The sequence below is a fragment of the Microchirus variegatus genome (genome assembly GCF_963457635.1).
Source record: "Microchirus variegatus genome assembly, chromosome: 14".
Classification (NCBI taxonomy): domain Eukaryota; kingdom Metazoa; phylum Chordata; class Actinopteri; order Pleuronectiformes; family Soleidae; genus Microchirus; species Microchirus variegatus.
Window position 1 is genome coordinate 18,617,722 of NC_139815.1, and position 27,424 is coordinate 18,645,145.

The 27,424-nt window shown below is 38.9% G+C and overlaps 1 protein-coding gene across 1 annotated transcript in view; it reads left to right on the forward strand.

Moving 5' to 3' along the window:
• Positions 1-17,031, forward strand: part of thsd4 (thrombospondin type 1 domain containing 4) — a 46,172-nt gene extending 29,141 nt beyond the window's left edge. Inside the window, exons 7-17 of the mRNA XM_083901240.1 lie at positions 8,435-8,639; positions 10,718-10,893; positions 11,088-11,184; positions 11,997-12,209; positions 12,296-12,425; positions 13,526-13,730; positions 13,817-13,990; positions 14,184-14,357; positions 14,474-14,653; positions 15,468-15,612; positions 15,864-17,031. Coding sequence (XP_083757366.1) covers positions 8,435-8,639; positions 10,718-10,893; positions 11,088-11,184; positions 11,997-12,209; positions 12,296-12,425; positions 13,526-13,730; positions 13,817-13,990; positions 14,184-14,357; positions 14,474-14,653; positions 15,468-15,612; positions 15,864-16,006 — 1,842 coding nt within the window. The 3' untranslated portion in view covers positions 16,007-17,031. The remainder of the gene's footprint in view (positions 1-8,434; positions 8,640-10,717; positions 10,894-11,087; positions 11,185-11,996; positions 12,210-12,295; positions 12,426-13,525; positions 13,731-13,816; positions 13,991-14,183; positions 14,358-14,473; positions 14,654-15,467; positions 15,613-15,863) is intronic.
• The last annotated feature ends 10,393 nt before the right edge of the window (positions 17,032-27,424 follow it).

Here is a 27,424-nt window from a genome sequence, read left to right on the forward strand (position 1 = left end):
CGGGAAACATTGAGAGTCCTTCTTTTACCAGTCCATTATCTCTCAGTGTAAATCCCCAGCAGAGTCCTCACTGTCAGTCTGTTTCCACAGCAGTTTGTCCAGATCAGAGCGGTGATGTCAGGTGAAACCCTATGCATTTTAATGGCTGGAGGTTCATTGTGCTCAGTGCTATTTCTGAGCAGTTTACAAGCAGCACGGGAGTCTTTAATGAAGATGCTGTGCCCCTTGTTCAGGGTTATGAGGGCAGTTTGTGGTTTGGATGAGGCCTCTCTTTTATTTCTTTTTTTTTACTGATGGGATCAAAGGTCTCACTGCCAACATCTGCCTAAATCACTTGTCTAGAAGTGCTTATGCTTGCAGTATCCTGTTGATGTGATAATGTGATGTCAATGCTACAGTAGGTTTGGAGAAGTTGAAAAGGCAACTTCTCCAAACCAGGACAGAATTCAATTTTGTCCTCAACCCATCCCTGTCTAGTTACAGTAAATAATCCCAACTCGTCTGCATTCCCATTTGCTATTGACTTAAATAAATGCTATGTTGTGGAAAGCTGAGTGATTACGATCCTAAACACCAAAACTCGTGTTTCTATTTTGTGGCTACAAACCACAGTTATTCTTGTAGTTAGCTTTCCCATTATACCAGAGCCAGATGTGAAAACTGAGGGAAGGGAACCAATGGAATAATTCTGCAACTTTTGAGCTGTTGATGAAGTCACATCTTCCATTTTGTGAACATACTGTGTAACCAGTGCAGATTCTGAGGTCAATCCCTCCTGTTTTTATCCACTGAACTCTGTGTCATATTAAATATGTGATTCTGAAACGTATACAGATTTGATCTTGTAGCCAAAATGACAAATCCAGTTTGTATTCACATTTACACTTTTTACTACAATAAAAAAAAGACCACTGATAAGGTTGGTATAATGGTGTATACAGAATACAAAAGGGTTTAATATAAGTAGTTCTCACACCAGATGATGATCCAAGAAAGTCATCTTCTTCTTCTACATGTGCCATCTACAATCCGTAGGTTGTCTGGATCTCCATTGTTCCCGATCTTGTGCCGCTCTGACACAGTCCTTGTATTTCAGTCTTGTTGTCAGTCCATGTTGTCCTTGGTCTTATTTGTCCTTCCTTCCAGCAGCTATCCTTGTTCAGATCATGTCCTCTTATGAAACGGTCATGCACATTTTAAAACAGCTTCCATGTTATCAAAGGCAAACTCTTGCAATTTTGATTCTTCTTTTAATTTCGAACATCACACTTGCCGTTTTCTGTCACCATGTGGCAAAGATACACCACGCTGTTAGTCTCCTGGATTGACTTTCCCCTTGATACTGATAATAACACTTGGCACTGGTTTGTCCTGCTTACTACCATTATTTTTGTTTTAAATATGTTCATTTTCATACTGTTTACCCCCACGCAAATATTACTGGTATACTTGGCAATTGAGTTAAGATGCAAGACGGTAGCCATGACGGTCACACTGTGTGCATCACTAGAAATACAAGGAAACAGTCGGTCACAGACTGTTTCCTTGTATTTCTAGTGATGCACACTCTTTCATCCTAATCTAAACCCAATAATTGGGTTAATAATTTTTGCTTTCATCCATGTCATTTTTTGTCTATTGGATGTCGGTTCGGTCTCAGTAATGTCATTTGCAGACATAGCATCATGTCCTGTGGTCACTTCCACTATAAATGATTTGTGTTCGGGACGATGTTGCCTCTGTATTGTCACCTGGAAGTCAAGTTAGCCGTATTGCTTTTCCAGATGAGCTGGTGTGTCACAGATGACCCAAGTGATGATTATTTCTCTGGCCATTTGTCAAAGCACATCACCATTTTTTTCTTTTTTTTTTGGATGTGTGAAAAGCTGTAAGCGTCCCCAAAGTGTTCGCCGCGCAGCCCCATTTAACCCAGCGCTCATTAATATCTTTTAAAATACTGTACTGCTTCCATCCTGGTATGCATTTTTTATAGGAGGACTGTAGATCCATAGCATGCCTGTATTCCCAGAGTCTTCCTGTGAGCTGCATTGCTTACGTTGCTTGGCAGGAAACACACAGTTCGCTGATGTGAATGAGATAAAAACCCTTTGGTATTGTAATGGAACATGTTCTTCTTTTTACAGCAGTGTTATTGGTATGGTACATTTGAAGTTAATGAAAACAAGTTTTGAACGAGACAGCAGCCTGTGTCTCACAGTGCTTTTTTTTGTCTCACTGTTGGCAGGAAAGCTGAGTAGTAAACCACCAAGACTCAGGTTAGAAGGTTCTGGTGGGATCTGAGCCGCAGCCAGTGTGGATTCATGTGGATTTAGACTTTGGGGGAGTGGGGGTTGCGGAGCGGTGTTCAACCACTGCACCATCTACAGACTAAGAAAACATCCTTTTATTCACAACCTCCTTATTTCATTGTATGGTTTTTTTTTTTTATGGCACAGAGTCACGTTAGTTGTTCCAAGTAAGAACTGGGTCATTTTTAACTGGAACGGCAATAAAAAAAAAAAAGCTGCAGTAGGGAAATACCCAGGTGCAGCTTCAGTGCTTCACACTGTCTCCTCCACATTTTGTTGATGTTAATGTCTTCAGTCTTGTGTTGGCCTTGACGCAAACAGAAGCTCCCTGATCTGCAATATTATAGGAAAAAGACATGGGAAAGAGGCAGCAGTCTCATAAATGTCTCCATAAGCTTTACGACAGATTATTTACAATGGATTTGGGGGCATTTAATCATTTTCAGAGACCAAAAAAAAAGGGTCAAACTGGTCAGGTTGTTCTAGAAAGGTTGATTGTTTAACCCTAAAAGTAAATTAAACCCACAGTACACTCCTAGAAATAAAAGTGCTAAGTAGAACCATATAAGGTTCTTCGGCTTGTCCTCATAGGAGAATCCTTTTTGGTTCCAGGTAGAACCTTTTTTTTAATAAAGCTTCCACCTGGAACTCTTAGTGTTACCAAGAACCTTTTAAACCCCTTTATTCAGGAAAGTGGTTTTAAAGGGTTCTCTCGATCAAAATGGTTCGAACCGTTAGTGTTACCAAGAACCCTTGAAAAACCCTTTCTTCTGGAAAGGGTTTTTCAGAAGCAAATGGTTCCAGGTCGAACCTCAGGCCTTATAGAAAAACACTTTTGGAACCCTTATTTCTAAGAGTGTACAATATTTAGCTGTAGATTCCAGTTGCAGATTATTGTGTCTCAGCACCAGAAAGACACACTGACACAGAAAGTGGTGTCTTCTCTTTTAGAAATCCTCTCATGTTTTTCGTTAATGTTTTGAAAACAAGCCAGAGGTGCAGTCTCTGTTTCAGAAAGACACTGCCAATTATCAGCCAGGAAACAAGGAAAAAAAACAAAAAACTTATTTATAGGAATAAGAATTCTGAATACTAAAAGTGTTGTCTTTGTCACAGGATACACTGCGTCAAATATCTTGACTCGAGGCCGCAGAGCTGCCGTGCTCGATAATGTCAACCTTCATAACATGTACTTGTATTCTAGAGCGTCACAAAAAGGCCAGAGCGCTGAGAACAGAGTCAATCGAAGGTCAAAACACAAATGCTCACCACGTCTTAAATTTAATGTACCACAGTGGAGGAGTTTAAACCCCCACATGTTACACCGACCGCCGCTCTTAGCTTAAGCATGATATTATTACCTTTTTTATTCATATATGCATTCCGAGCGTGGAGCCGCTAACCAGACCTCCTACGCGGATAAAAGTACTCATACAGCAAAGGCAGCGGTAACAGTAGAGCCAGAGCTGTCAGGGCGGAGATGAAGTGTCCGTGTGTAACTGTGTATCTTGACACTGTGCGTGTTTACTGTCGGGGAAATAATACAAATGAGTTCTTCTTGCCACTGTCCCGCCCACACTCTCTGATCTCAATGTTTATTTCAGAGAACAGACGACCGCCGTGCGTGTGCAGAGACGAGAGACGCGAGTGAAATAGTCGACTGCTGTTACGCTCTGACAGACGGATCGAGGTCCCTGTGAAAATCATTGCTTAAACATCGACAGTAAACAACACTTTTAATGTGGATTTAGTGCAATAAACACTTTGACCGCATTGCGTGAAAGTCAATTTTCACTTTATTTTACCTGCCACTTTACACCCTTTAAAGCTGCACTAATTGATATTTTATTGGACAATGGTAGTGTTTGTTTGTTGATGTGTGAATAATGAGCAGAGTCTGCAGAAGTGATTTGACTGAAGACTTTTATTGTCTACTTACCAGATGTGTAACTAGGCAACTGTTACACAGCTGTTAAAACATGGTGGAAATGTCAGTGTTTGTTTAATTTTATATCAATTGTTTTCTTGCTCTGTACACATTTTATTCTTCTAAGAGAGCATCTCTGCACAAATATCACACAGCAATCATTGGTATCGATCAGTATCGGTATCGGCCCGATACTGGTCAACTTCACCGGATCGGATATCGGACGAATGAAAATGTAGAATTCGATACTATCCGAAAATCCTATATATCGTATGCTTCACTGTGTAAATCAGCAAAGGCATTTTAGCTGAGTCATGTTTGGGCTGTTTATTTGTTGCACAGTTGGAGAATTGTGTCCTTTGAAATGACTCGGCACAAATGTTGTGTTCATAATGGTCTAAAATGACTGTATCGGACTGATATCGGTATCGGTAGATACTTGAGTCTTTGATATCGGTTTAGGTGTCGACACAAAAAAGTGGTATCTTTTATTATATATAGTGGTATAAAGTGGAATAATTATGTAAAAAATACCATTACCGTTCCCTTTGGTATTCCCTGCCAAAATAATTATATATATTATATTATATCATTATTTATTCGCAATGATTCAGCCGTATTTCACACTGCTTAAAAATACTTTTTATTCAAAAAATATATTCCTTTACATAATAATAATAATAATAATAATTCATTATATTTGAAGGCACCTTTCAAGACACTCAAGGTCGCCGTACAACAACAAAATAATAATAATAACAAGAAATAACAGCAACGATTGCAAGCCACTGGTTTGGCTTGCAATCACTCACAAGTCAAACCAGTGTTATTTCTAAAATTGCCTAAAGACACGCACAAAAAGGGAAGTGGGGTTAAGTGAACCCCCCCCCCCTCCCCTCTTTTGTCAAGGTTCCCAGTTTCACATGACCCAAAGCGTCAATTGTTTTTTCATTCATTTTAAGAGCCGACAGTCATTTTGCGTGTTATAGTGAACACTTAACCCTTTATTTACAGTTAACAGTTCACTTTGCGGTCACTGACCGTGATCGTAAGGCTCAGCAGCGTGGGTCAACACCAGGTTTAGGGTCTCAGCCCTAGTTTATTTTCAGTATTCAAAGCATGAAGCGGCAAACGGGGGAGAAAATGCTGCAATGATCCATCTTTAGGTCAGTGGGGAGGTTTATTTTGTGCTTCAATAATAAAACGACTAAAACTTAAAGTCTGTGTTCGTGTCCAAAGCCCCTTTAGCAAAGCTGTGTGTGGCTTCACTTTGTTATAAAAACTATGCAATATGGTGAGATTAACCCCGCTGCGTCTTGTAGGTAAAATACCATCAGGATTAACTCAAAGTTGATGTTTTCAGTGAACATGAGTTACCATGTAACCATTTCCAGATGACGGCGGGGTTTTAGCAACATTTTTATTTTATTTTTATTATTTTATTTTTTCATTTTATATAAATAATCCAGCGAAAACAGCTCGTTTTCCACCAACAGATGGTGCGAGCCACCCACAGAGAGAAGGGAGCGACAAAAGCATTGTTTGCGGGGCCTCAGGAGCCAGAAGACCGCGGTGAGATATCTGTCTCTGCTGAGGAAGAGCCAGCAAGGCTCTCGCCCAAAAGCGTGGTTTTTTTCTCATGTGTCCTGACACCGGTGACACCTCAGTGTGACAGGTTCAGGGTGAGGGTCACATTAGTCAGAAAACAGCCTGGAGAGAGCAGACGTGACAATCTGGGGGATTGCTCGGGGGCCAGATTACCATGACAGTGATGTTCGTGATGCAACTGTCCACATCACTGCAACTTTTTTTTTAATTCCACAGACATATGATTTTAAATGTCTTATTCTTCTCTTTCTCATTTCCCACTTCTACATCAGCATGTTTTAAATCAGACACATTCCCATCCACACATGCCTCGTATAACCTCTCAGTGTCTGATGTCTGAGAGGAACCTTTTTTTTTATTTTTTCCCTTTCTCAGGCAAATGCTGCGGAGATGCTGTCATTGTGTGTGTGTGTGTTTTCGTTTGACGACGTTTATGGTGGGAAATGGAGATATTCATGTCACCAACAGCTTCCCTCAACTGCATTTTTATTTGTTTTCCATCGCGAACGTCTTGAAGCCGGTTAAAAATTGCCCTCCAATGTGTTTTTATCATGTTTTATGCATTCTCTTATGGCTGAACTGTAGCATTTCGTGCTGCCTTCACTGATTCACTGATCTGTAAAGTGAGAGCATGAGACACAGCAGTGCTGCTCCCAGTGTTATTGCGCTGTGTTTAGTGATTTTCATCTTGGCTTTATTCAGCCCCATGCTGCACCACGACATAATTCCACGTTGACCACAGAGGCATTTGGCATTTCTCTTTTTTTTCCCTCATCACCCATAGCTTGCTGTTCTTTTCTCTCATCACTTATTTCCTGTGTGGAAGCAGGCACTTCATGTTGTTTTTGGCTCAGGTGGTGTTTTGGCCCAGACCGGAGTGATCCGCTACGGGAGAGAGCCAGACTCTCATCATCCCTCTTCACCTTTCTCCACCTTATATCTTATTGCGTTACCTCTCTTCACCTCCGTATCTTCTCTCCGCAGTCTTTATGTCTTTCTGTAGGTGACTTACGGCTGCTCCGGCTCAGCCAAAGCCAGTGGAGATGACTTTTTAGACAGGTGCTGTAAATTTGCCTTAAAGTCTTAGCACCTCCACCACATGTGCAACTCTACAGCTACACGTTGGTCTGCCGTATATAAGTATTTTTTTTTCAATTAGCTTTGTAATGGTGCATGTAATACAGTAGCCCTTGGGGGGGGGGACAGAGAATTTACTGCCAGGTTTATCCTGACCAAAATAATTGCAACTCACAATGTTATTGTGATAGTTGTAAAGAAAAAATAGTGCTTTAAAATATATACTTTTTAGATTCATAAGCATGGTTAGTGCCTTTTGTATTTAATCCACCCTAATGTGGACTAAACGCTTTGTGCATATTTTACTTAGAGAGCAAATGATGCAAATGAAACAGATGAACTGATGTTATTAACTTTAGAGAAAGATTGCTGACTCGACATAAGGTGTTAGAAAATGATATAATGTTACAAACAACGCATTGTTAACATTGCAAAAAACATTATTGACTTTAAAAAGGATGTTACAAAAGGTGTTAATAAAGGTGCCATATATAAGAATGTGGCCAAAAACGGTTACTACATTCAAAATTCAAAATACCGAGGTCTTTTAGGTTTCGTTTTCTGACGTAACTGGCAACCCGTGGTTGCTCGGCAGCTGAGACTCTACTGACTGCAATGATTGGTAGACGGCGGTAGGTGGCGCCACATGCCAAAACTTGATTTCAAAACATAAACATGATTTGCAGTCTGCAAAATATTTTTTTTAATGCAAATATTTTGGCTGTACTGTTGTTTTTGGTGAGTTCAGTTTGTTATATGAACATTATTCCTGAGTCTCTGTGACATATTAGGAGGATTTTATGGCCAGTTGCTTTAGATTTATTACAAAATGCACCTTAAAGGTTACATATTTTTAGTGGAAAACTTTAGTTAAGATCACAATAAATCTTGGGGTCCTGGAATGACTGGAAAGATACAGCCTTCCGCTTGTGAAACTCAAAAAAACTAGGACTGTATGTTGGTTGACAGCATTTTCCTCAGTCAGTCGCATAAAATATCACCAACTTTGCCCGATTCCCGATTATCGCAGTCATGTAAAAGCACCGCGATCAACTGATTGCGAGTGATTTCTATGGCAGTGCAAGACAAGGTCGGCCACTGTCCAATCACAGAGAGGCTCTGTGTCATTATGTCTGTGATCTGTGTGGGACTGACTCCGGCTGCCACTTTGGCAGCCACAGCCCGCTGTGTCTGAGTGTACGGTAGCCGCACCACCTGTTTGCACAGCGAGTCACTGTTACTGCCACTTTGAGTGAATTTATGGACTGCTGATGTTAAATGGTCCATTTTCTTCAACTTTATTGTGCCCAGGTTTCTTGTAATGTATTACCACCAAGGTGACACTGAAAGCCAGACGTCTACAGAGTTGGGAAGAAAAATGTAGTTAATAATGTTTTTTTTTATTTGACTAAGCAAAGTCCTGCTATCTGCACACATTCAGTGACATAATTTTATTGAGCGTGTACACTTTAATATTCAGCTGTACTCATGTACCCCCCCTCTTGTTTCACAGAGTTTAGGCTGTGACGGTTACCTGGGATCAGGAAAGGCGATGGACATATGTGGAGTGTGTGGAGGCGACAACGCAACCTGCCAGCTGGTCTCTGGACTCTTCCAACACAGTTTGTCTAAGATCGGCTATCACAAGATCGTGGAGATCCCCGAGGGCGCCACCAAGATCAACGTCACAGAGATGTTGAAGAGCCGGAACTACCTAGGTGCGTTAAAAAAAAAAAATACTTGTCACAATAATATCACACAAGGGTTTCTCTACAGTTGGAACGTGAGATAAGGTCAGGCTACTTTTTGACATCTAGCAAGTGATGCTTGGAGATGGGAGATGAGATTTCGATATGAAGGTATAGACCAGAATGAATGATTGACACAAAATGTCTGTATGTGAAGAGATTGAAAATCTGCTCTCAACTAAATCTTCTTTAACGCTTGAGTCTGTAATTTGTTTGCCACATGGTTGGTGCAGTGCAGGGGTCTGCAATCCAAATTTTGATTAATTTATTCCACAGCGGGTTCATTTTAAGTTCATTCATTTGCCACAAACAGTGGAAGGACTGGGTCAACATAATTCTATCATAGTTTTATTTTATTCTCCACTTTATGAGAGGAGCAATTAAATGTCGATAGTTTTCTTTGTGTAGTTCTTACATTTCAGACATGCAACAAACTATCATTTATATGTGTATATATATATACACACAGATACTCCCAGGGTCTGGCCAAATCAGGAAGTGCAGTTCAGGGAAACCCTGGTACAAGAGCAAGCAAGACATAACATTTTGACATTTTGAGCCTGGAGGTGGCAAAGCTCTGCGAACAGAAGCGGTGTGAGGCAGCATTGGTTTAGCAAGAAATGATCGATGGATCACCTTTGTGTGAGAGAAGCTGCGGTTGGAACGCGACTAATAGAGCGTCACTGTCAGCTGATTACAGCTTGAAAGCCTATTGTGTCCTGCACAAATGAATGCAAGGCTTCAATCAATAGCGTGGTAAAGCGCAATGGATACATCACACTCTACGCTGCCCTGGCAACTGTTGTACAGCTTTGATGACATCAACTAATTAACGTCTGAGTCATTTACCCAGAAAACTTATTTATTGATGGATTTCAACAATAAGATGTGTTTTAGAAATCAAATTACAGATTACCATTATTATTATTTTCCTGGGTTTCATATAAGGCCCTGCAGGTCTCTACCACACCCCAACTCATACTTTCATTTTACTTGATCATAATGCCAAAATTGTCGCTGATCAAAAATCACCAGTTTAAAAGGAGCATCATGAACTGAAATTAGTTAAATTACGAGTGTGAGAAATGTTTTTTTCATTTGCAGGCAGCAGCAGCGTCAGCAGCTTGTAAAAATGATTTAGTTTGTCATATTAAAAAGTGAATCAGCAAACATTGGTGCCATTGCTTTCATGATCTCTGTCACTGACGACTGCTGTCTTTACAAAGATGCCACAGTGGGACACAGGAGAGGGTTGATTTCAGAAGTGACTGGAATGTCAATTTCAAATGACCGGAGTGTCAGACATTGTTTAATGAGAAAACGTGAACAGTTTTTGATTTCCCTCTCTAGCCAATTTGCATAAACCTGATTTCATTAGAGGATCCTGCTCCTCGAGCCTCCGTCATCCTTTTTAATTAAGGTGAGGAATTTCACCGCGAACGTTGAGCACTCGGAGGACGAGGTTCATGGCCACATAACATTTGCTTTTCTGTAAGAAAGTTGAAAAACCAAACAGACATCATCTTAGACAAAAAAAAAGTAATTATAGGCTTTAAAAAATGCAAACTAGATGAGAGCAGATGAGGATCGAACACGAGCAGCATACTGTTTCCCTCAATAGGCCTCTGTTCTCCACTGTGCATTCGTAACAGTGCTTTTAGTTGTCCAAATAGTCTTTTACAAGCCTGTGTAATGTTACACCTCTAATGCCTTTCTAATGGCCTCTTGTCCTTAATCCATGAAATCAATGGAAAACATTTTTGGACGGTTCTGTTTCAGGATTTGCATGAGCGACTCGCCAAGACAAACAGATTGTCACGTTCAGAAAAGAAAGTGCATGTGAGGGTGTTTATTCAGTTCGATGTAATTGCATTTTTTTGGGTGGAGAAAGTCCGTATGAGACCTTTCCTATAGTCCTCGTTATGTCTACGGGTATTTTTATATTAAACAGTAATTACGTGGAAGAAGCTGTGGCAGTATTTTCCTTGCCATTTGAGCTCAGTGTCGTCAGTGGTGATCGTGTGGTTGTTTCTTTCTGTCTCGTCCAGCTCTCCGAAGCCGATCGGGGCGATCCATCATCAATGGAAACTGGGCTATTGACCGACCAGGGAAGTACGAAGGAGCGGGGACCATGTTCACCTACCGGCGTCCTAATGAAATCAGCAGCACAGCTGGGGAGTCCTTCCTCGCTGAAGGGCCCACCAATGAGATCTTAGATGTTTATGTGAGTATCGAGTCAGTTCTGACTTTAAGATTCTTTTGTAGTGAGTCTCTTACAGTTATTCTAAAAGATGTGTGTTTTTTTGCCAAGAAAAATGAGACTCTAAGAACAGATATTACATTTTGCGAGGGGAAATATTTGAAGGTCATGTGTGTTATTTTAGGATTGTTGACTGGGTCTTGTCTACTTTCCCTCAGATGATCTTCCAGCAGCCGAACCCTGGTGTTCATTACGAGTACATTCTCCCCTCTGAGAATGCAGTGGGGCCTCAGCAACCAAACCACAGAACAGAAGGTAAACGAGACTCACTTTTTTACATAGGACGGTAGAAGTTGTAGTGTAGTGTTTATTATCATGGATGTTTCCCGGTGGTTCAATACATTTTTATTGACAACGCGATGATTATGAAGACAAGAATCCTGAAGCATGAGCATTAGTTCCAGTCTCAGGCTCAGTATCCTGTCAAGAACCAGAGTTGTCCTGGTCAGTGAGTTGAGAGAAAACAATGAAAAGTAACTTCACATGACCTGAAAATAGAAATGTAGACAGCCCAGAGATTTAAAGGTGCCATATGTAAGAATGTGGCCAAAAACGGTGACTACATTCAAATTCAAAATACGAGGTCTTTTAGGTTTCGTTTTCTGACGTAACTGGCAACCCGTAGTTGCTCGGCAGCTGAGACTCTACTGACTGCAATGATTGGTAGACGGCGGTAGGTGGCGCCACATGCCATAACATGATTTCAAAACATAAACATGATTTGCGGTCTGCAAATATCTTTATTAATGCAAATATTTTGTCTGTACTGTTGTTGTTACTGAGTTCAGTTTGTTATATGAACATTATTCCTAAGTCTCTGTGACATATTAGGAGGATTTTATGACCAGTTGCTTTAGATTTATTACATAATGCACCTTTAATCAAACAGGAGCAAAAGGTTTTGGGTGACAAAAGAGGAAAATGATTAACCTAATCTAATAAGTTGAATGTATATTTTTTCCCTAGAATTGTACAGTTTAAGAATCAATTCATATATACAGTATATGCATATATATTTACATTTTTCTTTGGACCTCTGGAAACATTCATTCACTCCCTCATTTTAGGGAACACTGTGACAGAGTCAGGGTCACACGACCACCACAGCAACACTCACCAGGAAAACTTTGACACAGCAGGTGGAGAGAGGTTTCCTCCTCCTCCTCCTGCTACTGCTCCGCCTCCTCCTCCTCTCCCTGACAACCAGGTACCAACTCGTCACAGGGACTACAACTGGAAACTGGACGGTGTCACGGAGTGCAGCGCCTCCTGTGGTAAAGGTGGGAAAAACACAGCTTGTGTTGCATGAACATTCACAGATGCTAATAATGTAATCATTGAAACGTCTACTCTATGTTCCTTTTAGGATTCAGATACTCCGTCTTCCAGTGTGTCCACCGGCTGAACCACGTCCAGGTGTCGGAGGCTCTGTGCGACAGCAGCAGCAGGCCGTCTCCGCAGGAAGAGGCTTGTAACCTACATCCCTGTCCAGCATTGTGAGACACCATCACATTTCTATAATAAGTTACACTAACTTAGCTTGAACACGATTCATAATCCCTACATTTTTAAGTATAGGTTAAAAGACATTGTAATTGTATATGTGTTGCTTATTATCTTCACTAGTAAAGAGAGATTTATATGGTAAGCCTTAGAACACAGAGCGTTTAGGCTGCTCTTTTTTTTTTCTTTTTTTACTATGCGTGCATTTAAAACATACACTGTATACAGAGGCTATACAAATGTGCAATATAGAGTTTTTCACCACAACCTATAGGCAACAAAAAAAAAATCGGATTGAATTTGTGAAATCTGGAAGCACGTCAAAGTTCGCTTGGCTCGTTTTATGAACAAAAATAAAGGAAAAACAGTCTATTTTGTCACTTCTGCACATTTTATCGCTACTCCTGTTACTTTTTTAAATACACAATGTATGAATCATAACTTTGACTCAGCAAAAAAAATGCATTTTGTACAGCCTGAAGATGTCACCTGTACATTTCACACACGCCAGGATATATATAAGGAGTTTGTGTATTATTCCCATGGCAATTGTGGGGTGTGGGTTTATAGGGGTGTGTGAATTTTCTTCGTCTTCTTATGTGTTGTTGAGTCAGAGTTATGAATCATTTTATATCACATTTTTAGTAGTGATATAAAGTAGTAATAATTCACAAGAAGTCACAAAATTAAGCCGTTTTTATTTTATTTTTGTTCATAAAAATGAGCCAAGTGAACTTTGAACTCTGAAGTATTTCCAAATTTCCTAATTCCATCCAATGTTAAACATTTGTAGTACTTTTTGCATGTAGAATATAGTTATAAGGATATAAGACACTCAATATTGCATAGCCTTTATATTATAGCCTCTGCATATACTGTATGTTATACATATGTTAAAACATGGAAAAAGGCAGCCAAAGTGCTCCTTGTTCTAACGGTTAAGGGACTTCCTTGTTAAATAAAGTTGAATAAATGATGTACATTTTACTACATTACTACTTTCAAAATGAGCCGGAGCACCTACACACACACCCACACACAAAGAAAAGACATCACACCAAACAGCAAACTCGTGTGATTTCCTCCTGAGCAGCTGGGACATTGGAGAGTGGTCAGAGTGCAGCAAGACCTGTGGCCTGGGCATGCAGCATCGACAGGTTCTGTGTCGCCAGGTGTACGCTAACCGCACGCTCAACGTCCACACGAGCCGCTGTCGACACCTGGAGCAGCCAGAGACTGCCAGCACCTGCCAGCTGAAGATCTGCAGTGAGTGGCAGATCCGCACCGACTGGACCTCTGTGAGTGGCTACTGACAACTGAGTGGTGGCAATCTTTTCTCTCTCTTTAACATTCACGTACAATATCAACCTTGTGCCCTTTGCAGTGCTCTGTGCCATGTGGGCTGGGTCAAAGGTCGAGGGAGGTACGCTGCGTTAGCAACGTGGGCGACTTTGTGCCAGACGAGGAGTGCAACATGAACCTGAGGCCCGTCGATGTAGAGAACTGTGACATGGGAGCATGTGCCAAGAGCTGGTTTTACACTGAATGGGGCAACATGGTAAGCAATGTTCATTCATTACTGATAACAGTGGTAGTTGTTGTATAGGTCTGCCTTCATGCGTTAAACAGATACTAAAAAGATCTTCTGAAAAAGACTAAAAGGATGTGCTGTAAATTAAACTTTATATGTTCTCTATTGTGACTTTGGCCAAACAATACGAAGCTGTACATAACGCCCGTTCACCCCACAGTGCTCTGCTGAATGTGGGATGGGTGTTCGGACGAGGGGCGTCCTCTGCCTGACCAACCACGTCGGCAGCCTCCCTCTGGAGGGCTGTGGCAACGAGCGGCCCGCTGATTCTCAGGTCTGCAACAACGGCCCCTGTGAGAATCGCATCGAGTGGTTCACTGGGCCCTGGAGCCAGGTATGAAATATGACAGGAAGTCACAGTGGACGTCTTCCAAACATGATTTGTCTCACCTCTGCCGCATCTAATCGAAAACCATGTGGTGTCTCTGTATTGTTGTATATGTGATGCAGTGCTCTGCAGAGTGTGGTGCAGGCAGCCAGCAGAGGTCAGTGGTGTGTCTGATGAGGTCAGATGAAGGGTTCACTATCGTGCCTCCGTATGAGTGCTCCTCCCTGGAGAGACCCCTCAGCCAGCAGAGCTGCAACCTGAAAGCCTGTGGAGCAAAGTGGTACCACACTGACTGGAGTGCTGTGAGTAAGACATGAAACCCACTCACCCCTATTATAATAGTAATTATGGTCTTATTTATTTGGCACTTAAAAAAAGTGAAACTCAGGGAGAGTCAGGGGCAAAATTGTCATATTAAATAAAAGCAATAGAACAATAAAAACAAAAATATATTACATGAGAGCGAGTATGAGCAAATGCAAAACTAAAGATAAAAAGTTAAATAATAGAAATAATAAAACTCAAGATTAATCCTTTAACAGCTAACCCTCAAAATAATGTTGAGTATCTGGCAGTTATTTACAATACCGTGTTGACAATTTAAAATGAAGAAAAGCGAAAAGGTTTATGAGTAAGACACTGCAGTTGTGTGTTCAATTTTGAAATAGAGATATTTTTACGATAACATTTTTGTGCAAAAACAGCATGTACGTTTGTTCTTTCCACTCGCTCCTCTACTCGCCGGCTTTAGGAAGCAGCACGAGTGAAATAACTGTGATAACCATGTTAGATTTGACTGGTAACTTCTCAGCTTTAAGAAACCGTTGGAATTTTGCCATGAGCACAAACCGTCACGCAACTACCGCTTGCACCGACGTGTCGTTGAGCGATAGGGTTAAATCATCAAAAGGCATCACATAAAGTAATCTGGCCGATGACAGAATTTAAAACATAAAAACAGTCCTACCAGCTGCTTATTAACCTTTGAATCGACCGTTTGTTCTCTTACACTCTGAGACTGGTGCCTCGAGGTCCATGACATCACAGCTTTCCAACGTTTTTTAGTGTCGTCAGTGGACCACATTTACCAGACTCCTCTGACTCCCGTTCTTCCAGTGTTCAAAAACATGTGAGGGAGGTTTCCGTGTGCGGGAGGCGCGCTGCCTGTCGGACGACATGCAGGCCGGCGAGGGCTGTGACCAGATGCTGCGACCGCCAGAGAAGGAGGACTGCAACCAAGAGCCCTGTATACCTTACATAGGTCAGTGGATGGTTATCTGGATCATTATTTACCAAGATGAACATTACTGATGTTGAAGCTCCACAGTCTAACCTCTGTCACCAAAACAGACTTACCCCACCAGTATATAACCCTTCCACCTTCCCTCCCCATCAGTTGTAACATAAAACACATCGCTCTCTGTCTCCACAGACATGAAACGAGTTCATAGGCTTAATCAGCATCCTCTGTTCTCTCTGATAAAAGCATCATACCTTGTTTTTTTCTTTTAGACGACAACTGCAAGGACAAGTACTTCAACTGCAACGTGGTGGTCCAGGCTCGCCTCTGCGTGTACGATTACTACAAGACGACGTGCTGCGCTTCGTGCTCGCTGGAGGCCCACAAACAGTCAATGAATCGGGGTCGCAGTTAGCGCCTTTTTTTTTTTTTTCTTTATAACTAGTGTTCCTCAGCGCCACGTCGGGGCCGGACTTGGTACCTGCTGTAGGCACCACTCTGGTCCTGTGTCAGCCAGGGAAGTGGACTGGCTCTGGATATTGCCTAAAAATGGACATAATGTTTTGTTTGCCAAGGATGGAAACTAAAGGAGCATTTCCGCTGGCTCGGTCGGAGACAGAATAGTAAAGGACGGACGCCCATTGGTCAGTAGATAAGACGAGACCTGGTGGGGGGGTGTGAAAGAAACCTACACAAAATGGATTTATGGATTTTACTGGCATCTTTTACAGAATTGTCTGTTGTTTCAAAGGGGAAGCAGTTTGCAGCTGAGACGGCTCTCGAAGTGGATTACCGAAGAAGAGGAGAGCATCTGTCAAAAGACGAGCTCTGTTGGCTCTTTACAATTCTCAGCTTTATGACTCCATGTCATTTACGAAAGTTGGTTCCAGTCTCACCTATAATCGACTATTTATCGCCCACTTTGTTGACCAAAGATTATGAAACCCCTTTACTGTGCGTCAAACCCTGCACGGTGCTGATGCTGCGTCCTTTACACAGAGTGGATTCTCAAGCACAAAGACAACAGACAGTTTGAATCTTTGTTTGCAGGTTGCTTAAGCAATCAGAGAGAGAGAGAACATTTCCCTCCCTTGTATAGTCATGCAGCCTTTGTAATATGTTTGTATATATGTATGTATGTATGTATCTAAGGCAAATTAAATGATAAAGGTCTTTAATAAGAGTTCATCAGTCGTCTCAGCAATTGAAAAGAAAAAAAGGAACCCTCTTTATTTATTTTGCGTGGCTCCACCTTTGTTGCATTTCTCCACCAATCACAGCCTCTGAACTGAATGTAGGCATTCCACTGCCTGTCTGATTGTAGAGCAGATGGTCAGAAATCTCAATCTGTTCTTTTTTTTTGTTCCTTTTTTTGCAGCGGTGAACACAAACCACATATATCCTTCGTTCCGTGGGATTATGTGGGAATTATTATGATCATTCCGCCGTTAACCGTAATCATAACATAGATAGAATTATGCATTAAATACGATTACTATGTGTAAAGATAATACATCGGGGGGGCAGTGGTTACTTCTTTTGACCTGATGTATATACAGTGTATGTGAGTGAGATTTACATTACCTAGTGCAGTGCCCGTGGGAAATATGTATTCCTATAGTGGGCGCTGAAGAAGATTTTTCAGTTATGGTAATGAATGATAAGGAACGTAAAGGCTAACATAATACAAACACTGTGCAACCTCATTAGGCGCAACTCAAATGTTTAATTTTCATGGGTCCTGCAGTCCCAACAGCTAGCTACGCTAATGCTAATTAAATTTGAAATAAACAATTTGCGTTGCGCCTAATGAGGTGTTTGTTTTATGTTAGCCCTGCGCTAATGCTAATCGTAGCCTCGCTAGCTTTTTCATCTTCCTAAAAAAAACAGAAACCTACAAAAGTACAGTACCTCTCACATTTTGTTGTATTGAAGCTGTTCTAAGTTCCCTCCAAACGTTATTGACTTACCTCTGATCCATAAGTACTGTATACTGTGTATGTATCAATGTTCTGGTTCTAGGCAAAACATTGAAGTCTGAATGTACCGACCATGATGATGATGACGTGGCGAGGAGCACAGTGGGTCAGTATTCAACACTTACTTTGACTAGAATAAGTGAAACATCTGAAGCCTTTATTTTTGTGTCCAGCAGTTTGAATCTTGTGTTTTGTTTCCGGAGATTTCATGATAATAAATAAATTTACTAATTATTTGTACACCTTACAGCGGCGTTCCATCGTGTTATTTTGAAAAGATTCCACATTGGATGACGACAAGACGGTTCACAGGTTGCAATATTTGTAATACGATGTCATGATAAACTGTGTTTCTTGTTGATTAAGCTTCTGAAGGAGCTATAGCTTTGGACCAGATGCAGACACGAAATAAGACGTGAATAAGATGTGCTGTAAAGTGAGAGCCAACATGCAGAAGCAGGAATCGTTGCTTGATTAAATCACATTCAGAATCACATTAATCAGCGACAATCAATTTAAACGGTTTCACAGAAGTTGCCACTGATTTCTGTCCTTTGTGCGTGAAGAGGAAAAACAAGTTAAATATCAACACGTCTCTGTGCGTGGATTTGATTTCACTTGTATTCAGAGGACTTTACAGCGCTGTCCTAACCGTGGAATTTTACTATTAATGGATGCCGCTGATAGGAGCATAAGCAGAATGCCAGCGTTCGGAGCACTGCTGGTTTTGGGGACGGACAGAGCATCAATAATCTGCGGGGAAGCAGACAGGGAGTAATTAGAGAGCTGAGACCAACAATAGATCAGCAGAAATAACATGTACCTGCTCAACTCAGAGGCTGCAGAATAAAGGTCACTGTGGGTAACGAGACCTCTCTGGAATAACTGGGAATAAAACTAAAATGACAGTGTGGCTTTTTGGATTTACTGAGATAGACAGGGGAAAGCAATGCACAACTTTGAATATGACTGACTGTCTTAAACTTAGAGAATAGTCTCAAAATAATGAACATAAGATTGGTTGATCAACGTGTTAATGAAAGTCAATCAGCAGCAGGGAAATTGCCCCTACCCCTAGTGGTAGTAAGAGTGGGGACAGTTCTGCTCAAACAGGAGGTTTAAGTTCTTCACCTATAGGATGCCCCCATTCCTGCAAAATTCTTCTTTACCAACTGAGCAACTTTAATTAATCATGGTCAAACATGGTCTGTGCCAGCAGGCTGGAGAAGATAGTTAATAGCATATTATCTGAGGCACGCAAATTCATTTTTGCAAATGTTAACTACAACTGCACACGCAAAGTCTTAATAGAATATGAATTAACTGCACTGATGGATGTGATGACCTTTGTACAGGCGCAAAGGATTTCTCAGCTTGAACACACCATTATGTGCCAGCGGGAGCATTGAGATGCCGTGTTGTCGCGCTCACCTGGGTGTTATGGTCTCTAAGAGTTGAGACATATGGCCCATGGAGGACATTCTGAAAGGATTTCAACAGGCAGCTGGCCTCAGACACCTGAGGATTACTAATGGCTCCATTAATGAATAAATGCATCCACTTACTGAATGTAATGTATGTTCCAGAATCCACTCCAGTCCTGCCTTCCTGAAAAGGACGTTTGTGAAACTGCTGAAATCACAGACTTTGGCACCATTTCTTTGTTTTTTTTTTCTTCCAGCAAACAGGACCAGCATATGTCCACAGGGTGTCATCAACCAGCCAGTGTACATTATTTGTCTGAGAACACAGGCAGACAGAGGTTTGGTTGGCAGACTTGTAATGGGTATTATCAACAGTATAACATTATGCTTTATATGTATGTGCTCTCTCACTGGCAAACCAATGACTAAGGCTGTTTTAAAGAAAAGAGGCAAATGGCATTTCATCCTGTGAATACAGATGTGGTTCAAAATGTTGTTGTATGTATGCATGCATGTGTTCCGATAGGATTTCATATTCCCATCACTCCTGTTTGCATTCCAAATCTGTTCCTGCAGTTTGGCCTCTCTGACTTTTTTTGTCACATTGACACATGTCCTTGTCATTGAGAGCCACAGTTTGGCCATAGTAGATGACAAATGAATGTTGACCCCTGGTATGAGCACATAATGAAAAATACAAATTATGCAGATGGAAACCATGGTAACTGAATTGAATGTAACTCAAAGAACATTGCTACAAAAATATTTAAATTAAATAGGGTATATCAGGACATTGTTCAAGCTTTTCATTTGCATAGGACTATATATCGCATCCTTGATCACTTAATCCATATGAGCTGCTCATTAGACACGGCCTTTAATACAAAAGCCCAGAAAATAGTGAGTAACATGTTTAAAATGCTGTGCTAGTGATGTGCTATTTTGTGCAATTAAGACATTGAAGTAAGAAAATAACTCAGTAAGGTACAGGTGTACGTAGACTGGCACATCCCTCCTTTAGTGTAACAGTGCTGCTGAAACAGAGAAAGGAAATATACCTTTATACAAAACGTAGACATGAGGGAAGACACTGGGCAGCAGAATACTTTCACTGCTATTAATCTTTCTCTTATATAAAACATATATAGATCTGCCAAGTCATTTGACAATACAGCACACATGCCTGAAGTTACTCATGATATGCTATTTCAGCTCATCACCAAGTTTCACATGGTGCATGACCTAAAGTGAAAAAGTGTGGTTATACAGTACAGGGTTATCCATCCATCCATCCATCCATCCATCCATCCATCCATCCTATGCACAAAGTAAAACGCCCTGAGGCCTTTTCTGTAGCTCATATATGCTTTCTGTTTTTACTGGACAGAGAAGGTTTGCCTATGAAGACAGCACCACCAAATCCACTGGTGGACACTGGCTGTGAGGGGAGTCATCAAGCTGAAGAAGGACATTTCTGGGCAAAGGCAGCACAGTATGCTGCAATGATGACTCAACATGAGATGACCTCAAGAAGAAAATTGATGGATGATACACATCACGCTGTGACCTTGACCTGTAATGGTTTGACGAACTGAATTAAAACTGCCATTGTTATCACAGCGACTGTTGAAAATATACTGGTAGATCTCAGGTGTATGTCTTCAAATGTCTTTGCACATAAAACAGTATTTTATTTAAAACAAACAACATTAAAACTGATTATATATTCTATTTATTTGTTTTAGAAAAGCAGCAGCAGGACTCACATTGAATACTCACACTGGGGAGACTAAATAAAGACACAATGCAGTGGTAACCAACATCAACAATAATAAAAGTTAGATATAAAAAAAAAAAAGGCCATTAAAAAGAGAGAAACAATGGAGCTGTGGCGAGAAGAAGGGGAAAAACAAGTCTTTCTCTCCAGGAGTTGTGCCTGAAAAGATTCCCTCCTCGTTTGAGAAAATATCAATTCATCTCGAGGGTGCAAAGTCTAATGCCAAAGACAACAAGGCAAGCACGAAGTCCATTACAGCCTTGTAGCTTCTGACTCTCAGGGGAGGCAAAGCAACATGCCTGGGCTGCTGTGATTGGAGCACGGTGGTGTATTCACAATAGATCACTCTGTGTGGAAAATGTAAACACTCTTTATCTGTTATGCTGAGCTACGTTTTAATCACTTACCATTCCACAATGATTGGGTGTAAGAGAAGTGTTGTTTACTTGGAACTTGGTTGAAAAACAAGAAATAGCAGCATTATAAGTTCCCAATGCAGACTTTTCAAAGTAGTTACTTTCAGTGTAAGTGTTGTATACTCAGTTAAAAATTAAATAAACATGGGTTGGGTTGGGTTTATCTGCAGCAATCAGTATGCAAGAACGTCTGTTGTATCCTTGTTTATAACAGATCCCAATTTCCCACATCACAACTACCAAGAAAGTAAATTGACATTAAAGCAAATGATACCAAATAAGCACACGGACTAATCCCTTCAAAGGAGGCTTCACAGCAGATTCTCCCACTGTATTCTGTCCTCACTGCAAGGAAAGAAAACATAACATCACCACCAATTGCACTCAAACGTAGATTCAGTTTACATTCATAATAATTTATTTCATGATTTTACAAGTGACTGATGTTTAGTTTTTTTTAAAGAATGACACCTTTAAGGATATATATATTTTTGAGCAGATTTCTTTATTGTGAATAAAAGCCACTTATGCAGTTTTTTTCTCTTGTGATTGTATGACTTTTTGGTCAAATTTTGGAACGTCATACTATACTATGACGATTTTGACGTTTTTTGGACGACATACTATACTATGACGTTTTTGACCAATATTGACCATTTTTGCATGACATACTATACTATGATGTTAGACGTACAGTAGGTTACAGTAGGACGTACTGCATAGTATAGTATGACGTTTTTGTCAAATATTGGACCAATTTTTTTTTTCAAAAAATGGTCACATTATGGACGACATAGTATAGCTGGACGTACTAGATAGTATAGTATGACGTTTTTGTCAAGTTTTGGACCAAAAAAACGTTTTTCAAAAAAATGGTCAGATTTTGGACGACATAGTATAGTATGTCGTTTTTGTCAAATTTTGGACAAATTTTTTTTTTCCAAAAAAGGTCACATTATGGACGACATAGTATAGTAGGACGTTCTACATAGTATAGTATGACGTTTTTGTCAAGTTTTGGACCAAAAAAACGTTTTTCAAAAATATGGTCGGATTTTGGACGACATAGTATAGTATGTCGTTTTTGTCAAATTTTGGACCAATTTTTTTTTTCCAAAAATGGTCACATTATGGACGACATAGTATAGTAGGACGTACTGCATAGTTTAGTATGACGTTTTTGTCACGTTTTGGACCTAGAAACGTTTTTTCCAAAAAAATGGTCAGATTTTGGACGACATAGTATAGTATGTCATTTTTGTCAAATTTTGGACCCATTTTTTTTTTCAAAAAATGGTCACATTATGGACGACATAGTATAGTAGGACGTACTACATAGTATAGTATGACGTTTTTGTCAAGTTTTGGACCAAAAAAACGTTTTTCAAAAATATGGTCAGCTTTTGGACGACATAGTATAGTATGTTGTTTTTGTCAAATATTGGACACATTTTTTTTTTCAAAAAATTGACACATTATGGACGACATAGTATAGTAGGACGTCCTACATAGTATAGTATGACGTTTTTGTCAAGTTTTGGACCTAGAAACGTTTTTTTCAAAAAAATGGTCAGATTTTGGACCCATTGTTTTTTTTCAAAAAATGGTCACATTATGGACGACATAGTATAGTAGGACGTACTACATAGTATAGTATGACGTTTTTGTCAAGTTTTGGACCAAAAAAACGTTTTTCAAAAATATGGTCAGATTTTGGACGACATAGTATAGTATGTCGTTTTTGTCAAATTTTGGACCAATTTTTTTTTTCCAAAAATGGTCACATTATGGACGACATAGTATAGTAGGACGTACTGCATAGTTTAGTATGACGTTTTTGTCAAGTTTTGAACCAAAAAAACGTTTTTCAAAAAAATTGTCAGATTTTGGACGACAGTATAGTATGTCGTTTTTTGTCAAATTTTGGACCAATTTTTGTTTTCAAAAAATGGTCACATAATGGACGACATAGTATAGTAGGACGTACTACATAGTATAGTATGACGTTTTTGTCAAATTTTGGACCAATTTTTTTTTTCAAAAAATGGTCACATTATGGACGATATAGTATAGTAGGACGTACTACATAGTATAGTATGACGTTTCTGTCAAGTTTTGGACCAAAAAAAGTTTTTCAAAAAAAATGGTCAGATTTTGGACGACATAGTATAGTATGTCGTTTTTTGTCAAATTTTGGACCAATTTTTTTTCCAAAAAATGGTCACATTATGGACGACATAGTATAGTAGGACGTACTACATAGTATAGTATGACGTTTTTGTCACGTTTTGGACCAAAAAAACGTTTTTCAAAAAAATGGTCAGATTTTGGACGACATAGTATAGTATGTCGTTTTTGTCAAATTTTGGACCAATATTTTTTTTTCCAAAAATGGTCACATTATGGACGATATAGTATAGTAGGACGTACTGCATAGTTTAGTATGACGTTTTTGTCAAGTTTTGGACCAAAAAAACGTTTTTCAAAAAAATGGTCAGATTTTGGACGACATAGTTGTATGTCGTTTTTTGTCAAATTTTGGACCAATTTTTTTTCCAAAAAATGGTCACATTATGGACGACATAGTATAGTAGGACGTACTACATAGTATAGTATGACGTTTTTGTCAAGTTTTGGACCAAAAAAACGTTTTTCAAAAAAATGGTCAGATTTTGGACGACATAGTATAGTATGTCGTTTTTGTCAAATTTTGGACCAATTTTTTTTTTTCCAAAAATGGTCACATTATGGACGACATAGTATAGTAGGACGTACTGCATAGTTTAGTATGACGTTTTTGTCAAGTTTTGGACCAAAAAAACGTTTTTCAAAAAAATGGTCAGATTTTGGACAACATAGTAGTATGTCGTTTTTTGTCAAATTTTGGACCAATTTTTGTTTTCAAAAAATGGTCACATTATGGACGACATAGTATAGTAGGACGTACTACATAGTATAGTATGACGTTTTTGTCAAGTTTTGGACCAAAAAAACGTTTTTCAAAAAAATGGTCAGATTTTGGACGACATAGTATAGTATGTCGTTTTTTGTCAAATTTTGGACCAATTTTTTGTTTTCAAAAAATGGTCACATTATGGACGACATAGTATAGTAGGACGTACTACATAGTATAGTATGACGTTTTTGTCAAGTTTTGGACCAAAAAAACGTTTTTCAAAAAAATGGTCAGATTTTGGACGACATAGTATAGTATGTCGTTTTTGTCAAATTTTGGACCAATTTTTGTTTTCAAAATATGGTCGGATTTTGGACGACATAGTATAGTATGTCGTTTTTGTCAAATATTGGACCAATTTTTTTTTTCAAAAAATTGTCACATTATGGACGACATAGTATAGCTGGACGTACTAGATAGTATAGTATGACGTTTTTGTCAAGTTTTGGACCAAAAAAACGTTTTTCAAAAAAATGGTCAGATTTTGGACGACATAGTATAGTATGTCGTTTTTGTCAAATTTTGGACCAATTTTTTGTTTTCAAAAAATGGTCACATTATGGACGACATAGTATAGTAGGACGTACTACATAGTATAGTATGACGTTTTTGTCAAGTTTTGGACCAAAAAAACGTTTTTCAAAAAAAATGGTCAGATTTTGGACGACATAGTATAGTATGTCGTTTTTTGTCAAATTTTGGACCAATTTTTTTTCCAAAAAATGGTCACATTATGGACGACATAGTATAGTAGGACGTACTACATAGTATAGTATGACGTTTTTGTCAAGTTTTGGACCAAAAAAACGTTTTTCAAAAAAATGGTCAGATTTTGGACGACATAGTATAGTATGTCGTTTTTGTCAAATTTTGGACCAATTTTTTTTTTTCCAAAAATGGTCACATTATGGACGACATAGTATAGTAGGACGTACTGCATAGTTTAGTATGACGTTTTTGTCAAGTTTTGGACCAAAAAAACGTTTTTCAAAAAAATGGTCAGATTTTGGACAACATAGTAGTATGTCGTTTTTTGTCAAATTTTGGACCAATTTTTGTTTTCAAAAAATGGTCACATTATGGACGACATAGTATAGTAGGACGTACTACATAGTATAGTATGACGTTTTTGTCAAGTTTTGGACCAAAAAAACGTTTTTCAAAAATATGGTCAGCTTTTGGACGACATAGTATAGTATGTCGTTTTGTCAAATTTTGGACCAATTTTTTTTTTCAAAAAATGGTCACATTATGGACGACATAGTATAGTAGGACGTACTACATAGTATAGTATGACGTTTTTGCCAAGTTTTGGACCAAAAAAACGTTTTTCAAAAATATGGTCGGATTTTGGACGACATAGTATAGTATGTCGTTTTTGTCAAATATTGGACCAATTTTTTTTTTCAAAAAATTGTCACATTATGGACGACATAGTATAGCTGGACGTACTAGATAGTATAGTATGACGTTTTTGTCAAGTTTTGGACCAAAAAAACGTTTTTCAAAAAAATGGTCAGATTTTGGACGACATAGTATAGTATGTCGTTTTTGTCAAATTTTGGACCAATTTTTTTTTCCCAAAAATGGTCACATTATGGACGACATAGTATAGTAGGACGTACTGCATAGTTTAGTATGACGTTTTTGTCAAGTTTTGGACCATTTTTGCATGACATACTATACTATGACGTTTTTGACGATTTTTGGACGGCATACTATACTATGACGTTTTTTACCAATATTGACCATTTTTGGACGACATACTATAGTATGACGTTTTTTACCATTTTTGGACGACATACTATACTATGAAGTTTTTGACCATTTTTGGACGACATACTATAGTATGAAGTTTTTGACCATTTTTGGACGACATACTATACTATGAAGTGCTTGAACAATTTTGACCATTTTTAGACAACATACTATACTATGACTTTTTTGACAATTTTTGGACGACATACTATACTATGAAGTTTTTGAACAATTTTGACCATTTTAGACGACATTCTATAGTATGACGTTTTTGACCATTTTTGGACGACATTCTATACTATGACTTTTTTTTTGACAATTTTTGAACGACATACTGACTATGTCGTCCAAAATCTGAAAATTAAAAAAATGTTTTGTCCAAAATGTGACCTAAATGTCATACTATACTATGTCGTCGACCTCTGTGTCATACTACACTATTTCGTCCAAAATCAGACCTTTTTTTTGAAAAAAAACTTTTGGTCCAAAATTTGACCAAAACATCATACTATACTATGTCGTCCAAAATTTGCCAAAATACGGCATACTTTAGTATGTCGTCCAAAATCAACTAAAAACATTCAAGTTACTGTTGAGGGTGGGAATCGAACCAATGCCCTATGGGGAAGGAGGGGACCTAAAAGTCAACGTCACAGACCACTTGGCCAAATAGATATATTTTTTGAAATCCTAAATGTGAGAAAAACGTCATACTAGTCGTCGACCTTAATGTCGTACTACACTATTTCATCCAAAATCGGACCATTTTTGTAAAAAAAAAGTTTTGTTCCAAATTTTGACAAAAACATCATACTATACTATGTCTTCCAAAATTTGACAAAAAACGACATACTATACTATGGCGTCGACCTCAATGTCATACTACACTATTTCGTCCAAAATCTGACCTTTTTTTTGAAAAAAAACATTTTTAGTCCAAAATTTGACCAAAACATCATATTATACTATGTCGTCCAAAATCGGAAAATTAAAAAAATAAAATTTTTAATCCAGAATGTGACCAAAACGTCATACTATACTATGTCGTCGACCTCAATGTCATACTACACTATTTCGTCCAAAATCTGACCTTTTTTAAAAAAAAAAACATTTTGTCCAAAATTTGACAAAAACATCATACTATACAATGTCGTCCAAAATCGGAAAAATAAAAAAAATAAAAATTTTAATCCAGAATGTGACCAAAACGTCATACTATACTATGTCGTCGACCTCAATGTCATACTACACTATTTCGTACAAAATCTGATTTTTTTTTTGAAAAAAATGGTTTAAATTCTGTCGTCCAAAATTTGACAAAAAAGACATACTATACTATGTCGTCCAACATTTTTAGAAAAAAACTGTTTTGCTCCAAAATTGGACAAAAAGATCATACTATACTATGTTGTCCAAAATCAGACAATTCTTTTGAAAACCTTTTCTTTACCCCAGAATGTGACCAAAACGTCATATTATACTATGTTGTTGACCTCAATGTCATACTCTGCTATATTGTCCAA